Source organism: Glycine max, chromosome 9, assembly GCF_000004515.6.
Source record: "Glycine max cultivar Williams 82 chromosome 9, Glycine_max_v4.0, whole genome shotgun sequence".
NCBI classification, from domain to species: Eukaryota; Viridiplantae; Streptophyta; class Magnoliopsida; order Fabales; family Fabaceae; genus Glycine; species Glycine max.
This window is the reverse complement of record NC_038245.2, coordinates 16,492,659-16,515,712: the sequence shown is the minus strand read 5'-3', so window position 1 is coordinate 16,515,712 and position 23,054 is coordinate 16,492,659. Positions and strand designations below refer to the sequence as shown.

At 38.2% G+C, this 23,054-nt stretch overlaps 1 protein-coding gene and 1 non-coding gene across 2 annotated transcripts in view; both read left to right on the top strand.

Moving 5' to 3' along the window:
- Positions 1-23,054, top strand: part of LOC121172836 (uncharacterized) — a 32,892-nt gene that overhangs the window by 7,399 nt on the left and 2,439 nt on the right. Inside the window, exon 7 of the mRNA XM_041005470.1 lies at positions 17,655-17,874. Coding sequence (XP_040861404.1) covers positions 17,655-17,874 — 220 coding nt within the window. The remainder of the gene's footprint in view (positions 1-17,654; positions 17,875-23,054) is intronic.
- MIR1507C (microRNA MIR1507c) lies at positions 4,070-4,159 on the top strand. Its single transcript, NR_048801.1, has one exon. It is a non-coding gene; the product is annotated as a microRNA MIR1507c (primary transcript).

The window sequence follows — 23,054 nt, the reverse complement described above, 5'->3', positions numbered from 1 at the left end:
TAGTGGCCCTGGAGAGATGACGATCAGTGGAGGCTCTTCATCATAGTAGACAGTTTTATGGACTAGTTTTATATACTTTTTTAGGGTGGGTGTATCTAGGACTGACTGTTAGGTTTACTCTTTTGTTTTTGTACGGGTAGACCTATTGTATAGGAATTTGATGATTGTATACATGTGGCTGAAGCCACCATTGCGGACACCTTTGCTCTGGATGACACTATTTATTTTGTAAAACTCCCATATTTGGACAGCTTTAAGTGATGAATGTATTTATGTTTAATCTTGTTATTTGAAAAGAAAGCATTAGCAAACTTCATTTGCAAAAGAGTTCACCGACCGTATTTTGTTTTATTATTTTCACGTGACGACCTAAAGTAATGGCTAGTATACTCTGCCTTTTGAAACAGCAAAATAGTTTAGAGATTGCGAGCGATAAGAAAGAAATGACTCCGAATAGAGTTGTGAACTGGCCATTCAAGACTCTATAGTGAGGATTTTCCTTCTGAATCTAATTATTGTGAAAAGAGAAAGAAATGAAAAAGAAAAAGATGAAAAAAAAATTATTTACCATGGTTTTTGTTATTTAAATCATTACTATTAAACCAGTCATTATTTTGGGGACGCCACATGTTTAACCTTTGAATGTTTGTTGAAGTAATATTGAAAGCAACCTTGTTTGATTATTCTTTGACATCATCAAAATCATGTCTTCATACATTCACAATCTCTCCCTTTTTTATGATGACAATCATTAGCAAGTGAATTCTTCTCAGCATCATCAAAACCTGCATTATTCACATTCTCCCCTTTTTTGATGATGACAATCATTATCAAGTGAATTCCTTTTAGCATCATCAAAACCTGCATGATTCACATTCTTCTCCTTTTTGATGATGACAATCATCTGTAGGTTAAGAGCAACAAAAACAATATTTATCTGTATAGTTTACTTCTCTTTGATTTTGCATATATTTTGTCTATCTCTCCCCCTTTGTCAACATCAAAAACAAATCATGAACAGAGAGGAGAAAAACATTCAACAATTTATAATGAATTAAAAGAGTAGAGCATGCCATACCGTTCAAAGTATCATTTCTTGGCCCAAAAGAAAATGTTACCGCTTGTTAAAATATATGAGAATCAAATGATATCAAAAGGCCTTAAAACTAACTATTTTTCCAACTCCAACAATTTTACCTTTGTTTGTTGTCTCCATATATCACATATTCACTATCTTTGGGAGAAATATGAATAAACTTTGATGCATCTCCCGCCATGTGTTTGGAGCAACCTCTATTAGTGTATCAACTTTGCTCTTCTTCGCTTTCATAGTCTTTGGCCATGAGACCCAGATTTATGATTTCATTTTCTGAATCACTTGAAGAATCCATGTCATTATCTTCCCAAGTGATGTATGCTTTCTTTTCTTTGAAATTTCTCTTGTAAGATTTTTCCACTCTTCTCTAGGTTTTTCTATAGTTGCATTTCCCACTACCATTGTAGGAATAAAGACACCAATTTCAAAGGCTTCTCATATATTTAAATCTATGACTTCTATAAAGATCTGCATTCGGGTTTTCTAACAGTGATAACCCTCGCCATTGAAAACAAGAGGCCTATTAATAGAATTTCCCTCAGGAAATGGAAAGTTAGATGAGACCATAATTATTCTTGAAGTTTTTAAACTGTAAAGAAGAATCCTGCTCCGATACCACTTGTTCAACAGTTTTGTCTAGTAGTGTAATGCTTTTTGAAACGCTACTTTAAGTTACATTTTTTAAAACACTAGTTTTTGACTTTTTATATTTTCTTCCACTTTTATTCTCAATATATTTATTTATTTTCCTTGTAACCTTTATAAAATAAATCATGATTTTATTATTTTTCTGTCATTTTATACTCTTTAGCTATTTCAACGGCTAGTTTTACCGAGTACTTTTAATTTAATAAGTTAGCATTTTAGTTTTCAGCTAACTTTTAAGCTTTCAGTTAATTTTGTCGAACATAACTTATATATTTTATCCAAGATTAGAACAAGTATATCTAATAAAATTTCAAAATATATATATTTTTAATCTTTATCTTGATTTTATTTATAATAAACAAGTTAGAGAGAAAAATATTTACAATTTTCCCTATAAAATGCATAATATTTACACCTCTAACTTATTTACTATAAATAAAATCAAGATAAAGATAAAAAAAATATATTTCAAAATTTTATTAGATATATTTGTTCTCATCTTGAATAAAAGATATATTTATTCTAATGTTGGATAAAAGATAATTACAAGATCAATTTATTAGATATAATTAGAGTATTTTATTTTTTTTAAGTAAAGAAAAGATATATTAATAACACTCAACTTCAACTTTTGCACAGGGAATGAGAACAGGAACACGAGAGCTCTTCTGCAATTGTGGCCCGATAGAAGGCACGAACGACACATGAAGCGGCGCAAGAGTAGCTTGTGAAAAGTGCTCTACTATTGATGACAATGAGAAAAATTATCCGCGTGAAAGTGGAGGCTAAGTTTAGAATTAGGAAGAACATGATTTAATCAGGGATAAAATTCCTTTTAATAAAAAATTAAATTAAAAATAAATAAAAATCAAATTTTCAAAATGATTCTTGAGCTTTGATTACAAAATACAAAAAAAATATGTTAAATAATCTAACGTGACGATATAAGTCACATTAGATTATATAATTAAATAATATATAAATCGCATCAGTGTAACTTATTTTTAAATTACACCGAAGTAAGAACCTTGTTTTTTTTATTTTGTTAAAATAATAATATGTATAAAGAAATGTTATATTTTTTTTATTATCCATTGATTTACATATTAATTTTAGTATAACGAAAATTGCTAAATTCTTATAATTTTATTTATTATTTTTTTATTTAATGGAATAAAAACAAAACATTGGTAAAAAATTAAGACTTATTTATTTTAAAATAAAAAAGTTATTCTTAATAAAATATAACATTAAAATATTATCCCGCCAAGTTATTATAATGGGATAGCAAAGGTAATATAGACATGTCAGAATAAAAATATTTAACTAAAACACAATATATAAAATTTAATTTGGCGCAATAGAAATAAGTTAACGTAATAGATATATAGTAGTCCAAAATACGGACACACAAAATTTGTGTTCCCATTATTAATAATAATAAATGTACTTCTATGTAAATACAATTGAATTGTAATTTTGGTTTTTCTAGTTTTTTAAATTTATGATTTTTGTTTTTTTTTTAATTATAATATTTGATTCTTAATTTTATAAATTTGTGATTTTAGTTTCTTTATAGATTATCAATTAATAATTATGATTACAAGAGACATTAAATTAATTATAAATTAAATAAAAATTATTAATAATTTAAAAACTTTAATAAAATACTATTAATGTAGTGGTATTGCTGATGGAGTTGCATGCCACAATGGAAGCCGAAGAAGTATTTGGAGAAAAAGAACAACACAATAATATAAAAAATTAGGATTAATGATTTTTTATTCAATTATTAATAATTAATGATTTTGATTAATTTATAATAATCTTAATAACTAAAATCATAATTATTTGTTAATGATTTATCAGAGAACTAAAATCATCAATTTATAATTAAATATTACAATTAAATATTTAAAAAATTAAAATTAAATTTAAAATACTAAAATAGAAAAACCAAAATCTGAAATTTAATTGTGGTGCTAGTAATGTCCGGAACTGTAAAACGAAACAAAGATTCCACAAGTGTTAAATGACTTAAACACCACTCATTCTTCCGCTGTTATGAAATACCGTGGAGGGGTAAAACTATCATAGAAAAAAAGATTGACTTAACTTCAGCCACTATATATACTAGATTTTCATCAGAGAAATTAGGGTTGCTGTAGTTACACGCTACTTTTTTATTTAGTCTGCTTTCTGAAGCGGCGTGCTTTGACCTATCCATAAAACCTTGTACCAAAATATTTCACCCTTTTCTTTGTCCAGCGACGTTGTTTCGATCCATGTCCCGAAAGTGGTTTCTAATCCTTTTAAGATGATGTTTGCTAGAGGTGTTTGGGATGAGAGAATAGAATTTTTTCAAATGCTTGAAAGTGATCTCTTCCCTCATTCCAAACATCATCTAACACACATGATGTTAACCAACCATGCTGGAGATTATTATTGTTGTTATATTGAGATCTTACTTTGGGGAAACGTGTTGCTGCTGAAATGATTATTTATTTTTTTACACTACATATTCATTTTTTTTTTTGTTATTGAAAGGGGCGTATATAAGCCAGAAAAGAGGAACTACAACAAAATTAAACGGGGAGTGGTTAACCCAGGGTGCTTGGTTTTTATGCCAACAAAGAATAGATAAGTAACTTGTTTTTATACGTTAGTTATTTTAAGTTCCAAATTTACGGATTTAAGAGAGATTTTACACCTTGTTTGTCCAAAATCAATATCCCTCCGGCGCTGGCTTTAATTATGCAAAAGATGCTTTGGATTTTGATAAACATAAACAAGATCTTAACCCAACAATAAAAAGCTGTAAAGAAAAACCCAACCATGAAAATTGTTTAGATTTCCAAATTTATATGCACTCATTCTTTAATTTTGTCTAAATTTCTAATTTTATTCTATTTAAATTTTACAATCATTTATGGTGGCGTAATTTGACCGATGATGTTTTCTGTTTTTTTTTTCATATCAAAATCAGGAGATGTACTAAGATTTTGAAGAGTGTAATTTCACTTAGGTTGACACTACAATTGATAAAAGCCAAAACAACACACTTTATTATATTATATTTCAAAAAGAAAATAAGGAACCATTAGGGGACCAAAACCAAAACTCATTGAATAATCATTTGATCCCATAACAGGACAAATCATATTTATTCCTAACAAACTCTTTATGATGGAAAATTTTAATGACATGTACCATAAATTAAAATTATATTCAAGGAATATGTTAAAATAAATTAAACCTTTGAAAAAAATTACTTATAAAATATTGAATGTAATTTTGAAAAAAAAAAACAAAGTTAGAATGCAAATAAATAATCTTGAAAGACTTGAACAGAGAAGTTAACTACTTTTCTATTTGTCCTTTCTTTTCTTTATATAAGTAAAAGATAAGTTTGTTAGTCGATAAGAGGAGCCTATTTCAGGCTTCCTTTACAAACTAATTTTGGAAATGGGACTGTTTTAAAACAAATTTCAACATGGGGTTGTTTTACTACGTAAAATCCATGTAAAACGTCAGCAACAATGGCAAAACTGCCTCTTGCAAACACGTGGCAGTGGACTCGCCACTGTAGCTGGCGAGAAAGGCAAACCGCCACTGCTGATGGCGAGATAGCCATGCAGCAGTGGTACCGCCAATCCTAGTGGCGATTTAGGGTGCCTACAGTGACGTACGATGAAATGTTTTTTTGTACCAAAAATTGAAACGAGTATAACTTTTGATAGGAATATCCGTTTGAGGCCCATAATATGTCAAAATGCTCGAAATTGAATGAGGAATCCCCATGGGCCGTGTTTCCTTTGATTTTTCTTTTGTTTTGTTGGCTTTGTGGATGTACCGCCTTTGTAACTTTGGCAATGCTTTTTCTTCTTTAATGCACTTCCTTTTTTGTCGTAACTTGCCTTGTCATGGACTTGCATGTTATTGTCTTGTACTTATACAATGTTTAGCTTTTGATACTTGTCGTAGAATAATGAGAGTGGTCCTTTGCGTTAGGCACAATTTTTCCTTAGTTGACGGATTTGTATGAAATAGAGAACGAGATGACATCTGGTCATCTCGGGTTTTATTTCAACCTGGTTAAATGTCTTGCCTAGTCATCTTGGGTTAGGTTTTGTTGGATCAAGTGGCATCGGAATAATTAAGAAGGGGGGGGGGGTTGAATTAATTATTAATGTATTTTGACTAATTACAAAATTATCCTTCTTAATATTACTAGAATCAATTAGACTTTTACTACTAAGTTAAGAAAGTAAAGAACATAAACAATAACTTAACCAAAAGTAAAAGCGACAATTAAAACTACACAGCGGAAATTAAAGAGTGTAGGGAAGAAGAAGACAAACACAAGATTTATACTGGTTCGAAAACAACCCGTGTCTACATCCAGTCCCCAAGCAACCAACGGTTCTTGAGATTTCTTTCAACCTTGTAAAATCCTTTACAAGCCAAAGATTCACAAGGGATGTACCCTCCCTTGTTCTCTTTGAACAACCAAGTGGATGTACCCTCCACTTGAACTGATCCACAAGAGATGTACCCTCTCTTGTTCTCAGTATAACAACCCAAGTAGATGTACCCTCTACTTATGCCACAAAGGATGTACCCTCCAATGTGTTAAAACAAAGAATTCTCAGGCGTTTAGTCCTTTGAATCTTTGTAAGGGGAAACAAAAGATATCTCAGGCGGTTAGTCCTTTGAAATCTTTTGTTTAAGGGGAAGGGAAGAATATAAAGAATTCTCTGGCAGTTAGTCGTTTGAATTCTCTTAGAAAGAGAGAAGGGAGACACAAAAGAATTCAGGCGGTTAGTCATTCTATTCTTTTGGCAAAGGGAGAAGTGAATGAAGAAGAAGAATAACACAAGTTTTTGGTCAATGATCTTTTCTTGAAAGAGAAAGTATTGAAAAAAAACTCTTAGAAAAATGAAGTGAAATGAATCAGAAAGTTCTGTAAAAACCTTATTGAAATTCATGCCATGATCACATATTTATAATCATTTGATGACTCAAATTAAAGTTTGTAACTCTTGGCAATTTCTTTAAAGCTAATCACTTTAAAAGATTGTGACTCTTTTGAAAACTAGTCACTTAAAGGTTGTGACTTTTGAAAAATTCTTCGGAAACAAGTCACTTTAAGAATTGTGACTTTTGGAAATTTATTTTTTGAAATCAGTCACTGGTAATCGATTACCATTAAGGTGTAATCGATTACACATCAACAGATGTGTCTTTTTGTATTTAAATTTGAAAATCAAAATGTTTAGAAACACTGGTAATCGATTACAAGTATTGTGTAATCGATTACACAAGTTTGAAATGATTTGAAAAGGTTTTATCACTAGTTGTGACTCTTGAAATTTGAAATCTAACGTTTTAAAACATTGGTAATCGATTACATGATTATGGTAATCGATTACAGCTTTGTAAATCAGTTTTGAAAATAATGCTGGCTACTAGTAATCGATTACTACCTTTTGGTAATCGATTACCAGAGAGTAAAACTCTTTGGTAAAAGATTTTGTGAAAAATTCTTGTGCTACTCAATGTTTTGAAAAACTTTTTTTGTACTTATCTTGACTGAGTCTTCTCTTGATTCTTGAATCTTGAGTCTTGAATCTTGATCTTGATTGTTCTTGAATCTTGATCTTGATTGTTCTTGAATCTTGATTCTTGAAACTTGATTCTTGAATCTTGAATCTTGATTCTTGAAACTTGATTCTTGAATCTTTGGAATTTGCTTAACTCTTGATTCTTTGGCATCATCAAAATAATCTTGGAAGTTTTTGCTTCCGCAATCTCCCCCTTTTCGATGATGACAATCCTGAAATCAAGAGGATACATACAAATTTTGTTCTACCGTTCACTCATCTCTTTCTCCCCCTTTCTTTTTGAATTTATGTTTAATTTTAAGGCTTTGAAAATATAATATCTTGATTTCTAAAATACCCATTTTTCTCTCCCCCTTTGGCAACATAAAAAAGGCCAAAGTTCGTAAAACATGAATAATTTAAAACATACACAAAGCATAATTTGTTAAACAAACATAAATGATTCTAAAACATACATAAAGCAAAACATGAATAAAACCAAATTGAAATCCAAACCACTTAGTCATATATCACAAACCATAAATATCATGTTCAGTCATTGATCGAGGTTGTACCCGAATCAAATAAACATTAAAATCCAGTATCTAGGAAGTGATCCTAGGTTGTCTCCCAGCGAGCAATGATCAAACAAACGTTCATAACATGTAATAATAAAACAATAATGAAATGGGGGGGGGTTGTTTTTGTAATTCAACAACAAGCAAACTCGAATTAAAGAAATAACAGAACTAAAACGTGTTGTTTCCCCTTGATTCAAAAGCAAGTCTCTTATCCTAGGTTATGAGAATTTATCCCTAATCAGTTCAACCACTTAATCCAACCCGAAATTAATTTACTAAGCGAAAATTAACACAATGTTGTCATTACGTGATTAAGCAACACATACACCAATTAATTCCTCTCACATGTCCATTAAGCATGAACGTTAATTAAGCATAGAGACAATTAATCAGGCATTAAGCATGCATGGATTAATATCAGCAACAACACAGAATAATCGGTAAAAGGGGGAAACTGATTAGAAATTAATGTTAATAACAGAACCTCAAAGAGAGCTATGCTTAATCCTCAAGAGAAAACAACACTAGAGATTCAGCCTTCCATTAACAGCAGAAACGAAGAGGAAACCAAGGATAGAAAATGAACATGAAATTAGAAGACAGAGAAAAAAACGAAACTAGAATTAAAAGCAGAAAACGAAAATGAAATTTCAAGCAGAAACAAAAATGAAGCAGAAACGAAAATGAAACCCTACGTGAACAGTAGCACGAAAACTCAAAATGAAACCCTCTATCTGTCTACGTGAACAGTAACCAGCCTAGCAACTGGGCTCACTCAAAGTCACTAGGTATCAAAGCTTACAATCTGATTTTTAGGCCTAATAAGGTCTGGAGGCCCAATTACAAAAATACCCCCAAAACGAAATAAAATAAAGCTGGACGACAAATAAAATTGTCTGCTCTCTTCAAGTCTAAGCCGTTTCAGCTCAATTTCGGATCCAAACCCAATTGCTTATAATTCTCCTGAAATTAAATTAAAACACAAAATTAGTCAAGTAGGCCCAAATGATAAAACTGCATAATTAATTTGACAATTAAGGCTAATCAGTAATTAAAATGGTGATAAAAAGGGTAAGAAATAGGAGAAAATAATGACACATCAAATTCCCCCACACTTAGCCTTTTGCACTCCTACGCAAAATAAAAAAGCAGAGCAAGGAACGAATCTAGAGACATTAAGGAGAGACAAACAAACACAAAAACATTTACATATTTCTCAATGAATCTCAAGGAATGAAAGGAATGGGCAACATCCAACACGTAAAGAGTTAAAGAATCAGGACAGTCATGAAAATCATCCAAGCACCTCAAACAAGGCAAGGTAGTCAATCAGCTCGAGAATTGAATGAAAAGTAATAAAGCCTCACAAGATATGCACTCTATCTCTCAAGTGTATAGGCTACTGTTTACTCTCAGAGCACCCATGAAAAACAAACACCACATCGACTTGGCAAGACTCTAAAATTGACAACCAAACACCACAAACACATGCACATGAGGATCAAAAGGTCTTTTAAGGTTGTAATGGGGCCAAGGACAAGGTAGAGGAAAGTATGAGATAAGTAGCTAAAACTCAAAGGAATAGAGGAGCAATGGGGAATAAGTGGGAACTAAGTAAAAGTAGTAAACCCCAAAACCAAAATTAAAAATTAAGCATAAAAAGTAAACCCAAAACAAAATAAACCAAGCCCTTAAACCAGTCTAAGTCCTCAAAACAAAATCTCATTTATTCAACTTCATTCTTTTTCTGTTTTTCTCTTTTTTTTATTTTCATTTTTTTTGGAAATCAGCATTTGAAAGCAGTTTGAATATTTGAAAAATAAAGCAACAATTAGGCAATATATGTATATTCATCAAGCATGGCAAAAAATACATCATCAAGCATAGCCAATGTAACGACCCGCCTCGTCGCTACGATATTCACACTCTAATATACGATAATTTCAATTTTTTTATAAAAAAACTCCTTTAGTTTTGCTCATGAAAACTGAAGTAATTTGGTCACAACATGCATTCATCCAACAACACGCCATTACTTAAGTGAATATACATAATTATATAGAAATAGTAACTCAGTACACGTCATACACATAAACGAAAATTAAATATGTTCATAAATATAATTAAAATCCAAGTTTTACATCTTTGATACAACAAAATAAAACTTCAAAACCAACTACGGAGGAGTTGATCACGAAACACAACTCCCTCCCAAAATAATGCCAACGTCATCATGTCGGCTCGGCGGCTCCTCACCAGAATCTTACTCCCTGCACCCTGCCACTGTCATTCTACTCCCACGAACAAGGTTCGTGATCATCACAGGTATCAACCACACGATACAAAATTGCAAGGGTGAGTTCATTATAAAAATAACCAATACCAATTCCAAATAACCGCAATTAGCAGGGAACATAGGCAAACATGATGAACATACACAACATTCATTATCAACACTCATATCCAACAAATATTCATCATCCACATCTAACAATTACTCATCATCCATTCATGGACCCAATCAAGACTGCACAGAATGATGCATGCACCTGACTCAACACTCAGATGAAATGTGGTACGTACCAACAACAACCAAATTTCAGGAAATAGCGTAAGCGTGTCCACATGACACTCTCACTTAGGGAACTGTGCTGAGTTTGTCGAGACCACCCGAGTGTGCACGTAACATCCCCCCTCCCATAGGTGATCAGCCTGGGAGCCCAAAGGTGTTCTCTACCAGGTGACAAGCCCCCTAGTACAAAGTACACTTGGCCACAATTACTCTATTTCCTGTGTCGTATGAGCTATGATCAAGGCCAAAAGTAAGTGCCAAAGACCATGGACCAGTTAAAGCGCCTAAGAATCCCCTCAGAAATGCTTAGATTCTTTAACCACGCTAGTTACCCACGTCTGGGCCATCCGACAAGGTTAGTGCACTCTACCCCCCATGACATACTCTCCATACGACGTATGATCGTGGCCAAAAGCTAGTGCCAAAGACCCTGGAAGGTCAGTGCATAGTGCCCCCCACGATTATACACAATATCCAACGTATGAACTGTTGGATCAAGTGGCCTCGGAATAATTAAGAAGGGGGGGTTGAATTAATTATTAACGAACCTTTACTAATTAAAAATCTATCCTTCTTAATATTACAAAAAGTAAAAGCAATAATTAAAGTGCACAGCGAAAATTAAAAGAGTAGGGAAGAAGAAGACAAACACAGGAGATTTATACTGGTTCGGCAAAAACCCGTGCCTACATCCAGTCCCCAAGCGACCTGCGGTCCTTGAGATTTCTTGTCAACCTTGTAAAAATCCTTTTACAAGCAAAGATCCACAAGGGATGTACCCTCCCTTGTTCTCTTTGAACAACCTAGTGGATGTACCCTCTACTAGAACTGATCCACAAGAGATGTACCCTCTCTTGTTCTCAGTCACAACAACCCAAGTAGATTTACCCTCTACTTGTACCACAAAGGATGTACCCTCCAATGTGTTAAGACAAAGTTCTCAGGCGGTTAGTCCTTCGAAACTTTGTGAAGGGGGAAACAAAAGAATTCTCAAGCGGTTAGTCCTTTGAAATCTTTTGTTTATGGGAAATGGAAGATTCAAAAGAATTCTTAGACTGTGTCGTTTTGAATTCTTTGACAAGGGAGAAGGGAGACACAAAAGAATTCAGGCGGTTAGTTCTTCGTTCTTTTAGAAAAGGGAGAAGAGAGACACAAAAAGAATTCAGGCGGTTAGCCCTTGGCGAATGCTTTTTGGCAAAGGGAGAAGGGAATGAAAAAGATGAATAACACAAGTTTTTGAACAAAGAACTTTTCTTGGAAGAGAAAGTTTTGAACAAAAACTTTTAGAAAGATTAAGAGAAGATGAAACCAGAAAGTTCTAAAAGAAATGAAATAAGATGTTGAAAGATAGATTGAAAGATAGAATGATTGAAAGAGATGATAGATCTGAATGAGATTGTTAAAATGTTTCATGCCGAGGTCACATATTTATAGTTTCTTGATGACTCAAGTCAAAACTTGTAACTCTTGGCAATTCCTTTAAAAACTAATCACTTAAAAAGATATGACTTTTGAAAGAATCTTCAGAAACAAGTCACTTGAAGAAATGTGACTTTTGGAAATGAATTTTTCGAAAACAGTCACTGGTAATCGATTACCATAAAGGTGTAATCGATTACACATCAACAGATGTGACTCTTCATTTTGAATTTTGAAAATCTTAACATTTTAAAACCACTGGTAATCGATTACTATAATCTGGTAATCGATTACCAGAGAGTAAAACTCTTTGGTAATGATTTTGTGAAAACTTCTTGTGCTACTCAATGTTTTGAAAAACTTTTTAATACTTATCTTGATTAAGTCTTCTCTTGATTCTTGAATCTTTGAGTCTTGAATCTTGATCTTGATTATTCTTGAATCTTGAATCTTGATTCTTGAAATCAAATTTCCTCTTGATCTTTGAAGTGTTCTTGACTCAATCTTGAATGTCATCATCTTTGTTATCATCAAAACTCCTTGAATCAATCTTGATTCATCATGACTTATATATATATATATATATATATATATCGCATCCCATTCGTCAAAACATAATTTCTCCTAAAAAACCAGCATGCATATTGTCATACCCTAATTTCGTCCGGGGACCTTTGCTTGATGACATGCGACCTTTCTTTGGTCCTTGTGAGGTGCTTGGCACCCATCATTAGGCAATTTGTGAAATTCCAGGACATGCCGGAAAACCAAAAAATATTGATGCACAATCCGTAAGTTTCCGTGACACACCGGAAATCAAATGGAAGCATCGTTGCATAATTAAGTGAGATTTCGTAACATTCCGTAAGTCAAAAAGGGGATGATTATGTAATCCGCAAGGTTCCCTAACATTACGGAAAGAAAACAAGTATCGTTACGAGATTCGTAAGTTTCCGTAACTTTACGAAAAAAGAATCACCAAAAAAGGTAAGGGGGTGAACTTATCAAGATAGGGGTGTAAATAGCAATTCAAATCTAGGCCCTTCCAGAACATTTTGGAAGTTGGGTTGCTTAAGGAGGAAGCAACTGGGCGGCAAGCTCCTCCACGTTTTTGAAAAATGGTTTTCGGGGCTTCCGCGGCTTCCGTAATACTTCCGTAAAATTTTCGAAAACCTTGGGTAAGCATATTCCACTTAACATTGGTGAAAGGGAAGAGAAAAAAGATGAAAATCAAATTCGAAAACAGTTCCGTAAGGCTTCCGTAACTTTTCCGTAAAATACGAAAAGGGGGGTGAACTTAGTAATTCGGGTGCGCTTAGAAATCTTCTTCATTAAGTCTTTGGGCGGCAAGCACCTCCCTTTTTTCTATAAATAGGGGAGGGGGGAGCTGTTTCAAAATGTTCAGCCCCTTTGGCACTTCTCTCTCTTTCGAATTTGCTTGGAAAAATTGTTTCCGTGAAGAAAATCTAAACCGAGGCGCTTCCGAAACGTTTCTGTAACGTTTTCCGTGAAGAATTTCGCAAAGGTTTCGACCGTTCTTCGACGTTCTTCATTCGTTCTTCATCGTTCTTCGATCTTCAACGGGTAAGTACCTCGAACCAAGCTTTTCGATTCATTCTATGTACCCGTAGTGGTCCACATTGTGTTTCGTGCATTTTTATTCTCGTTTTGTTTACTTTTTATACTCCCTCTTGACGTGCTTAAGCCATTTTACTTAAGTCATTTCTCGCTTAACTTAAAAATAAAATAAATTTCCACCGAACGTTTGAATTGTATTATCCGTTAACTTCGGTTAAAATGAATTCCGACCGTTCGGTCGTGCCGTAACCACGTTGGAAATCAAAAAAGAGGTAAAAAAAAAATATAATAATAAAAAAAAAACATCTTTTAGTAAAATAAAGCGGAAAATCAATCGGACGTTTTCTCTTTGGGATTTCTCATTCTTAATCGAATTGATTAATAACTAAAGTGAAACTAAGGCTAAAATCAACTCGCCTAGTCAAGCTCGTCCATAAAAATAGGCTTTTGAAGTTTGTCATTTCATTTTCTCACTAAGTAAAAATGGATCATTTTTAAGGTCCAACGCCTTAAAATGATCACCTCTTAAAGTAAAAAGAATCACTTGACAAAGAAAGAACTACGTAGGTCTGATTTTCTCATCCCAATTGAGGAATACGTAGGAGCAAAGGGAAACACCCTTGTCGACCACAAAAAGAGAAAAAATATAAAAAGGGTATAAAGGATATAAGGACATAAAAGGGAACGTAAAAATCAAAGTCATGTTTGCACATTCGATTAAAGGCTGCCGTCCCTTGTGACGGACGTGTGGGGTGCTAATACCTTCCCGCGCGTAAATACAACTCCCGAACCTTTCACTTAAAAGTTCGTAGATCGCGTCTTTTCCGGTTTTTCCGACATTTTCCTCAAATAAACGTTGGTGGCGACTCCGCGCGTATTCCTTTCGTGGAACACGCATCCCGCGAGTCACGCGTCGCCCTCCCGCCGAAGTGTAGGTTGCGACACATATCAATAACAATTTTATCGCATCCCATTAGTTAAAAAAACATAATTTTCTTGAAAGAAAAATCAGCATGCAACAGGGACAGACAGATATCCTCATAGCTAGGTTCCCTGACCCTAACTATGGTGTTAAAGCAGTAAATTTTATAATAAACTCCCCTCACCTATCGTGAGCTACCCCGCGGGTTCCTCGTCGCATCGCTTGAAGATTCCTTTTCGTCCTTGCTCGTCGGTTCCACGCAATCCTCTACCATACCAAAACGAAGGAGACTTAATATGGATTTCAAAAAACAAAGCTAGTAAAGGTGCTCTAGGTCAAACACCCACATCACTACATGAAAGAGCTAAGAGCATTTCGGGTTTTACAAAGGAACATCATTTGGAAATTCCGACCATGCCAATGTGATCGGGGTTCAGTGTAGGTTACAAAAATAACATGCATTTCATGAAAGGATAACATTTACAAAGTCTCTTTCTCTAGGGTTTTTCAAAGGAAACGTAAAACATGCAACGACGGTTTCAAAGTCAGAAAAGATACAAAGACAAGCTGAAACTAACAAGAAACAAGCGTAGAACCATGGTTACCTCGAAGGAAAATGAAAAGTCAGATTAGGGTTTCGTTCTCTACCAAAACCACGAGCCAAGTAGGAAGATTCCGCTTCGGTTGAAGGGTTCTTCTCGGTGTGGGGTTTCAACGGAGAACTATGGTGGTTTGTGGTGGCTAATGGTGGTTGTGGGTGATGGAGAAAGTGCTTGGGACGTTAGAAATGGCTTTGGAAGAAATAAAGAAGAAGAAATGGTGTTTTTCCTAAGCTACACGAAAGCAAAGGCTAAAAACGCTCAAGTGAGAAATGCTCTCGGAAACGGAAGCTTCGCGCACACTCCAGACATCTTCTCAAAGATCCCAACGGTAAGATTGTGAAAAATTGTCTTGTGAAGCTGAAGACCAAATTTCTCAAAGATCCAACGGTTAACGAAGGCTGGGTAGTGTTTTTACCGAGACAGCTCATGTAGCTTCCTCAAGAAGCTTCATTAAGATGCTTCCTCAAGAAGCTTCTTGGTGGCTTCTTTGAGAAGCTAATGCTTTAACTACTAACACCCTTCTAATAACTAAACTCACCTCCTCGAAAATACTTACAGATAAAATAACACAACAAAATATCAAACATCAAACATAATTACTAATATTATGTAGATATATATCAGGGTGTTACAGCCAACAAAAAACATATCATCCAATGAAACATACCCCCTACACTTATTCCCAAAACAATTCCAAAGCTCCAAAATTCCTTAAGGGTAGGATGAGATCATGGTTTTTCACTTAAGGCTTGTAATGAGCTACAAAACAAAGAAAGGGGCCAAGTACTTTGAAGCGGTCAATCAAAGGTTGCATGCCATCAAACAATAGTCCCCGGACGAAATTAGGGTATGACACATAGCACAACCAATATTTTTGTCCACAGAAGGACCACCTCCGACGACCGAAGAAAGAAGGAAACTCGATCTCCTCGAGGAGAGATTGAGGGCTGTTGAAGGCTTTGGTGACTATCTGTTCGTGGACATGACAAATCTTTGCTTGGTACCAGATGTCGTCATCCCCCCAAAATTCAAAGTGCCTGAATTCGACAAGTATAAAGGGACGACTTGTCCTAAGAACCATCTCAAGATGGGGGCACACTCTAGGAATGAGAAGTTGTTAATACACTTTTTCCAAGATAGCTTGGTTGGAGCCGCGGTTGTTTGGTACACTAATCAGGAAGCTTCCCGCATCCGTACTTGGAAGGACCTGATTACTGCTTTCCTAAGGCAATATCAATATAATTTCGATATGGCTCCCGATCGCACTCAGCTACAGAATATGTTTAAGAAGGAAGGTGAGACCTTTAAAGAGTACGCACAGCGGTGGAGAGACTGGCAGCACAAGTGGCCCCTCCCATGGTCGAAAAGGAGATGATTACCATGATGGTAGACACCTTACTAGTGTTTTACTATGAGAAGTTGGTAGGCTACATGCCTTTCAGCTTCGCGGACTTGGTATTCGCTGGGGAAAGAATTGAAGTAGGGTTGAAAAGAGGGAAGTTCGATTACGTTTCCTCCACAAGTGCCAATGCTAAGAGAATAGGAACAACTGGGGCAAAAAGGAAGGAAGGAGATACCCATGCCATCACTTCGGCGCCCGCATGGGTCAAGCCCCCGCAGACCTCTCATGGTACACATCAGTACGCGCAACATCATCCGAGCTTCTCAACTCGCGTCGGGAACTCCTCCAATCCAGCACCTGCACAACCTAGAGCGCCCGCCCCCATCCAGAGGGAGGCCCCCCAAGCTCCGGCTCCAACCACGACTCGCCCGGCCGGCAATGCCCACTTTGGTGCCGGTTCCAACGCGATGAGGAACTTTCCCTCGAGGCCAATTCCAGAATTAACCCCGATCCCAATGACGTACGAAGACCTCTTACCGTCCCTCATCACCAACCAAATGGTCGTAATAACTCCTGGGACGATCTACCAACATCCTTTCCCAAAATGGTATGATCATGACGCGACTTGCACGTACCATGGGAAAACCCCAGGCCACTCCACCGAAAAATGCCTGGCCCTTAAATACAAGGTCCAAAATTTGATAGACGCCGGATGGCTGACATTTCAAGAGGATCGGCCCAACGTAAAAACAAGCCCGCTCGCCAATCATGGAGGGGGAGCGGTTAATGCCATTGAGTCAGAAAGGCCATGCAGGTCTAAGCCTTTAAAGGATGTGGCGACCCCTAGGAGGTTTATCTATGAGGCCCTACAAAAGGGAGGTGTAATTCCCCACGGTGGGCATGAAGAGGATTCTTGTTTGTTGCATCCTGGCGAGCCACATAACATGGAAACATGTTTAGCAGTGGAGGAATTGTTGCAACGAATGATAGATTAAGGCCGACTAGATGTGAGTGATGAGGGGATGGAAGAGCAGCATATATGTATGCAGTCCGCAGATGAGAGAAGTTTTGGAAGGCCTAAACCTTTGGTGATATATTTCACCAAGGACGCAGCTTCACAAAAGCCCTGATACCCCTCGGTAGCTAAACCTGTTCCTTTCCCATACCAAAACAGCCACGCAGTCCCGTGGAGGTATACACCTCCGAGTGAAAGGAAAGAAGAAGCCACCGACATCAGCTCGTTGTCGGCCAAGGTAACCAATATCACGGGGCTGAGTGGTGTGACCCGCAGCGGTCGCGTGTTTGTACCCCCCGACCTGCCGACAAAACCCGCAAATGTTAAAGGGAAGGCAAAGATGGTGGAAGAACAAAATGACAAGACGACCCTCACTCCGAATGAGGATATTCCTGTGAAAGGTCTTCCAGAGAAAAGGGATGGCTGCGGCAAGAAGGAAGTGTCGCTACAGGAAGCAAGCGAGTTTCTCCGCATTATTAAGCAGAGTGAGTTCAAGGTCATTGAACAACTCAACAAAACCCCAACCAGGGTCTCTCTTTTGGAATTACTCATGAGCACTGAGCCTCATCGAGCTTTGCTAGTAAAGGTCTTGAACGAAGCTTATGTGGCCCAAGATATTTCTGTAGAGGGCTTTGGAGGACTCGTCAATAATATCACCACCAACAACTATCTCGCCTTCGCCGAAGAAGAAATCCCTGCCAAGGGAAGAGGGTATAACAGGGCTTTGCATGTATCAGTCAAGTGCATGGACCACGTCGTAGCCAAGGTGCTCATCGATAACGGTTCCAATTTAAACGTAATGCCCAAAAGCACTTTGGAGAAATTACCGTTTAATGCTTCCCATCTAAAGCCAAGTTCCATGGTAGTCCGTGCCTTCGACGACACCCGTCGAGAGGTTAGGGAGAGGTTAGGGGAGAGATCGACCTCCCTGTACAGATAGGCCCCCATACCTGTCAGGTTACCTTTCAAATAATGGACATTAACCCCGCTTACAACTGCCTTTTGGGGCGCCCGTGGATCCACTTGGTGGGAGTTGTTCCCTCTACACTCCACCAAAAATTGAAATTCGTAGTAGAGGGGCATTTGGCTATCGTATCGGGCGAGGAAGACATCTTAGTGAATTGTCCGTCCTCTATGCCATATGTGGAAGCCGTAGAGGAGTCATTAGAAACAGCCTTCCAGTCTTTTGAGGTGGTAAGCATTGCCTTTGTAGATTCCTTCTCTGGGCAACCTTTCCTATCCGATACGGCAGTAATGGTGGCCCGAGTGATGTTGGGGAATGGTTACGAGCCCGGAATGGGTTTAGGCAAAGACAACGGCGACAGAACCAGTCTGATAAGCGCCAGAGGAAACCGTGGGAAGTTTGGGTTAGGCTATAAACCCACACAAGCGGACATAAGAAAAAGCATTGCAGGAAGGAACAGCGGAGGTCAAGGCTCGCGATTGGGACAAGAAGTCGAAGGAGGCCCGCCCTGCCACATCAGTAGGAGCTTTATAAGTGCGGGTCCACGACACGAAGGCCAACTCATTGCGATATGCGAAGATGATTCGCCGAGTGGGTTGGATTTGGTACGACCATGCCCTCCTAGTTTCCGACTAGGAAATTGGCGAGTGGAGGAGCGCCCGGACATTTACGCAACAAGCATAATGTAACCTTTTGTGGCTTTTAAACTCTATAGTTGGGCCTAGTCTTTAGAGTTTCCTTTTGTTAAGGCTTTATGTCTTTTGTTCATAAATTTATAATACAAAGATCTTTCTTCATCTGTTCCTACGTCTCTACCCATTCTCATCCATTTGCATATTTATTTCTTTACGTTTAAAACGCCAGATCTGACGACGAGTCCCTCGAAGGTACTAATACCTGGGACCCGACCATCGATTTCGAGCAAGAAACAAATCAGACGGAGGATGAAGAGGACGAGGATGTGGGACTTCCCCCAGAGTTGGAGAAGATAGTCGCCCATGAGGACCAAGAGATGGGGCCTCATCAAGAAGAGACGGAACTAGTGGACTTAGGAACCGACAATGGGAAAAAAGAAGTAAAGATAAGCACAGGTATGACCACACCCATCCGTGAAGAATTGACAGCCCTACTAAAAGACTACAGAGACATCTTTGCTTGGTCGTACCAAGATATGCCTGGTTTGAGTTCTGACATTGTACAGCACCGATTACCTCTAAATCCCGAGTGTTCCCCGGTAAAACAAAAACCGAGGAGGATGAAGCCCGAGACATCCTTGAAAATAAAGGAAGAGGTAAAGAAACAATTTGACACTGGTTTTTTGGCTGTCGCTCGGTACCCAAAATGGGTTGCCAACATTGTTCCAGTCCCTAAGAAGGATCGAAAGGTGCATATGTGTGTGGATTATCGAGACTTGAATCGAGCCAGTCCCAAAGACAATTTTCCTTTTCCGCACATCGATATCCTCGTGGATAATACGACCAATTTCGCTTTGTTTTCCTTCATGGATGGGTTCTCCAGTTACAATCAGATAAAAATGGCGCCGGAGGATATGGAAAAGACTACCTTCATCACCCTGTGGGGAACATTCCGTTACAAGGTGATGTCCTTTGGACTCAAGAATGCCGAGGCAACTTATCAACGGGCTATGGTAGCTTTGTTCCACGATATGATGCACCAAGAAATCGAGGTCTATGTGGACGACATAATTGTCAAATCTAAGACCGAGGAGGAACACCTTGTCAACCTGCGGAAGTTGTTCGAAAGGCTTAGGAAGTATCAATTGAGTTTAAACCCCGCTAAGTGCACCTTCGGGGTCAAATCAGGGAAGTTGCTAGGTTTCATCGTAAGCCAGAAAGGGATAGAGGTGGACCCCGAAAAGGTGAAGGCCATCCTTGAGATTCCAGAACCCCGTACCGAGAGGCAAGTCCGAGGTTTCTTGGGACGTTTGAATTATATTTCCAGATTCATATCACAGCTCACTGCTATTTGTGAGCCGTTTTTCAAACTCTTATGCAAAAACCAAACCGTCCGCTGGAACGAGGATTGTCAAGAGGCGTTTGGAAGGATCAAATAGTGTCTCATGAACCCTCCTGTGCTTATGCCGCCGGTACCCGGAAGGCCTCTCATCTTGTATATGACGATTTTGGACGAGTCGATGGGGTGTATGCTGGGGCAACATGACGAGTCTGGGAAGAGACAGCGTGCTGTCTACTACTTGAGTAAGAAGTTCACGGCCTGTGAAATGAATTACTCCCTGCTCGAAAGAACGTGTTGTACTTTAGTCTTGGCGTCCCACCGTCTAAGACAATACATGCTGAGCCATACCACCTGGTTGATATCCAAGATGGACCCGGTTAAGTACATCTTTGAAAAGCCTGCTCTCACAGGACGGATCGCCCGGTGGCAAGTCTTGCTATCCGAGTTTGATATAGTTTACGTCACCCAAAAGGCGATAAAAGAAAGCGCCTTAGCAGTATTGGTCTCTCCAGACAATCAATGTATACCTTTCACAGCCAGGCTGGGGTTTGACTGCACCAATAATATGGCTGAGTATGAAGCGTGTGTCCTGGCCATCCAGGTAGCAATCGACTCTGATGTCAAACTGCTCAAAGTATACGGGGACTCAGCACTAGTGATTCACCAGCTAAGAGGGGAATGGGAAACTAGAGACCCCAAGCTGATACCCTACAAAGCCTATATCAAGGAGTTGGCTGATTCCTTTGATGAGATCTCCTTTCATCACGTTCCCTGGGAGGAAAATCAAATGGCGGATGCGCTTGCTACTTTGGCGTCCATGTTCCAGCTAACACTGCATGGGGACCTACCATACATTGAGTTCTGGTGTCGTGGTAGACCTGCGCATTGTTGTCAGGTAGAAGAGGAACAAGACAATAAGCCTTGGTATTTCGATATCAAGCGATTCATTGAAAGCAAAGAATACCCACCGAGGGCTTCCGACAATGATAAAAGGACATTGAGGAGATTGGCGGCCGGTTTCTTCATGAGCGGGAGCATACTATATAAAAGAAACCATGACATGACTCTCTTGCGATGCATGGATGCCAAAGAGGCGAACCACATGATCGAGGAAGTCCACGAGGGTTCGTTTGGAACGCACGCCAATGGGCATGCTATGGCCAAGAAGATCCTGAGAGCAGGTTATTACTGGCTCACCATGGAAAGTGATTGCTGCATCCATGTAAGGAAATGCCATAAAATGTCAAGCGTTCGCGGACAATGTCAATGCTCTGCCACATCCTCTAAATGTCATGTCCTTCCCTTGGCCTTTTTCCATGTGGGGAATAGATGTCATAGGGGCCATCGAACCCAAGGCTTCGAACAATCATCGCTTCATTCTCGTGGCAATAGATTATTTCACCAAATGGGTCGAAGCGGCTTCCTACACCAATGTCACGAGGAGTGTAGTGGTCAAATTCATAAATAGGGAGCTGATTTGTCGGTATGGACTCCCTAGGAAGATCATTACTGACAATGGCACTAATCTGAATAACAAGATGATGCAGGAAATGTGCGCGGATTTGAAAATCCAGCATCATAATTCTACGCCCTACCGACCAAAGATGAATGGAGCCGTGGAAGCAGCCAACAAGAATATTAAGAAAATTATTCAGAAGATGACAGTGTCATACAAAGATTGGCAGGAGATGTTGCCTTTTGCCTTGCATGGATACCGAACTTCTGTACGAACTTCTACTAGGGCAACACCGTATTCCTTGGTTTATGGAACAAAAGCGGTACTCCCATTTGAAGTAGAGATCCCTTCCCAGAGGATACTAGCTGAATCAGGCTTAGAAGAATCGGAGTGGGCTCAAACACGCTATGACCAACTCAATCTTATTGAAGGTAAGCGCTTGACGGCCATGAGCCATGGGCGCCTGTATCAACAAAGAATGAAGAATGCGTTTGACAAGAAGGTGCGCTTGCGCAAGTTCCATGAGGGGGACCTTGTGCTGAAAAAGATGTCCCACGCTGTTAAGGATAATCGAGGGAAGTGGGCCCCGAATTATGAAGGGCCTTTCATTGTGAAAAGGGCTTTTTCCGGAGGGGCCCTGGTGCTTACCAACATGGATGGCGAGGAGCTACCTTTACTTGCGAACTCTGATGTTGTCATGCGATACCACGCTTGGAATCTGGGGCAATTGAAGATGTCGTTGCATGTTCTTTTATATTTATGTGTTCTTCATGGTTTCCCCCAGGGATTCCTGTTTGCTGTATATTTCTCGTCATAGTCTTTTAAAAGAAGAGAATATGAGTTTGAGACTTCAGTCCTCACTTTGTGTGCTTTAAACCATGTGCGGTTGTGATAACCTGAGCCTTTTCGCTCAGTCCATGGGATGCCCCAAGCGCTTAATTAAAACTGAACCTGACCAGCTTTCACTAAAAAGATTGTTGCATTTGAAAACACTCATGCATACGCATACGCATGCATATTTTGTGATAACAGGGGAAGAAGCGAAAGGCAGAAACCAATCAAGGTAAAATGGTGACGCGGCCATAGTTTGCTGCGCAATGTCATTTCCTACTTTCAGGTACTTAGGGACGAATGCAAGTAGAGGCTAGGGTCATGATCGATAGATCGTTGTCCCTTGCCCAGCTCAGGACAAACTGAAAGCGCCGCTGGGAGCCAGCCTAGTATCCTTTAAATTCCCAGTAATTATTACTGTTGTGTCTTTAAAGTAAATATTGGATGC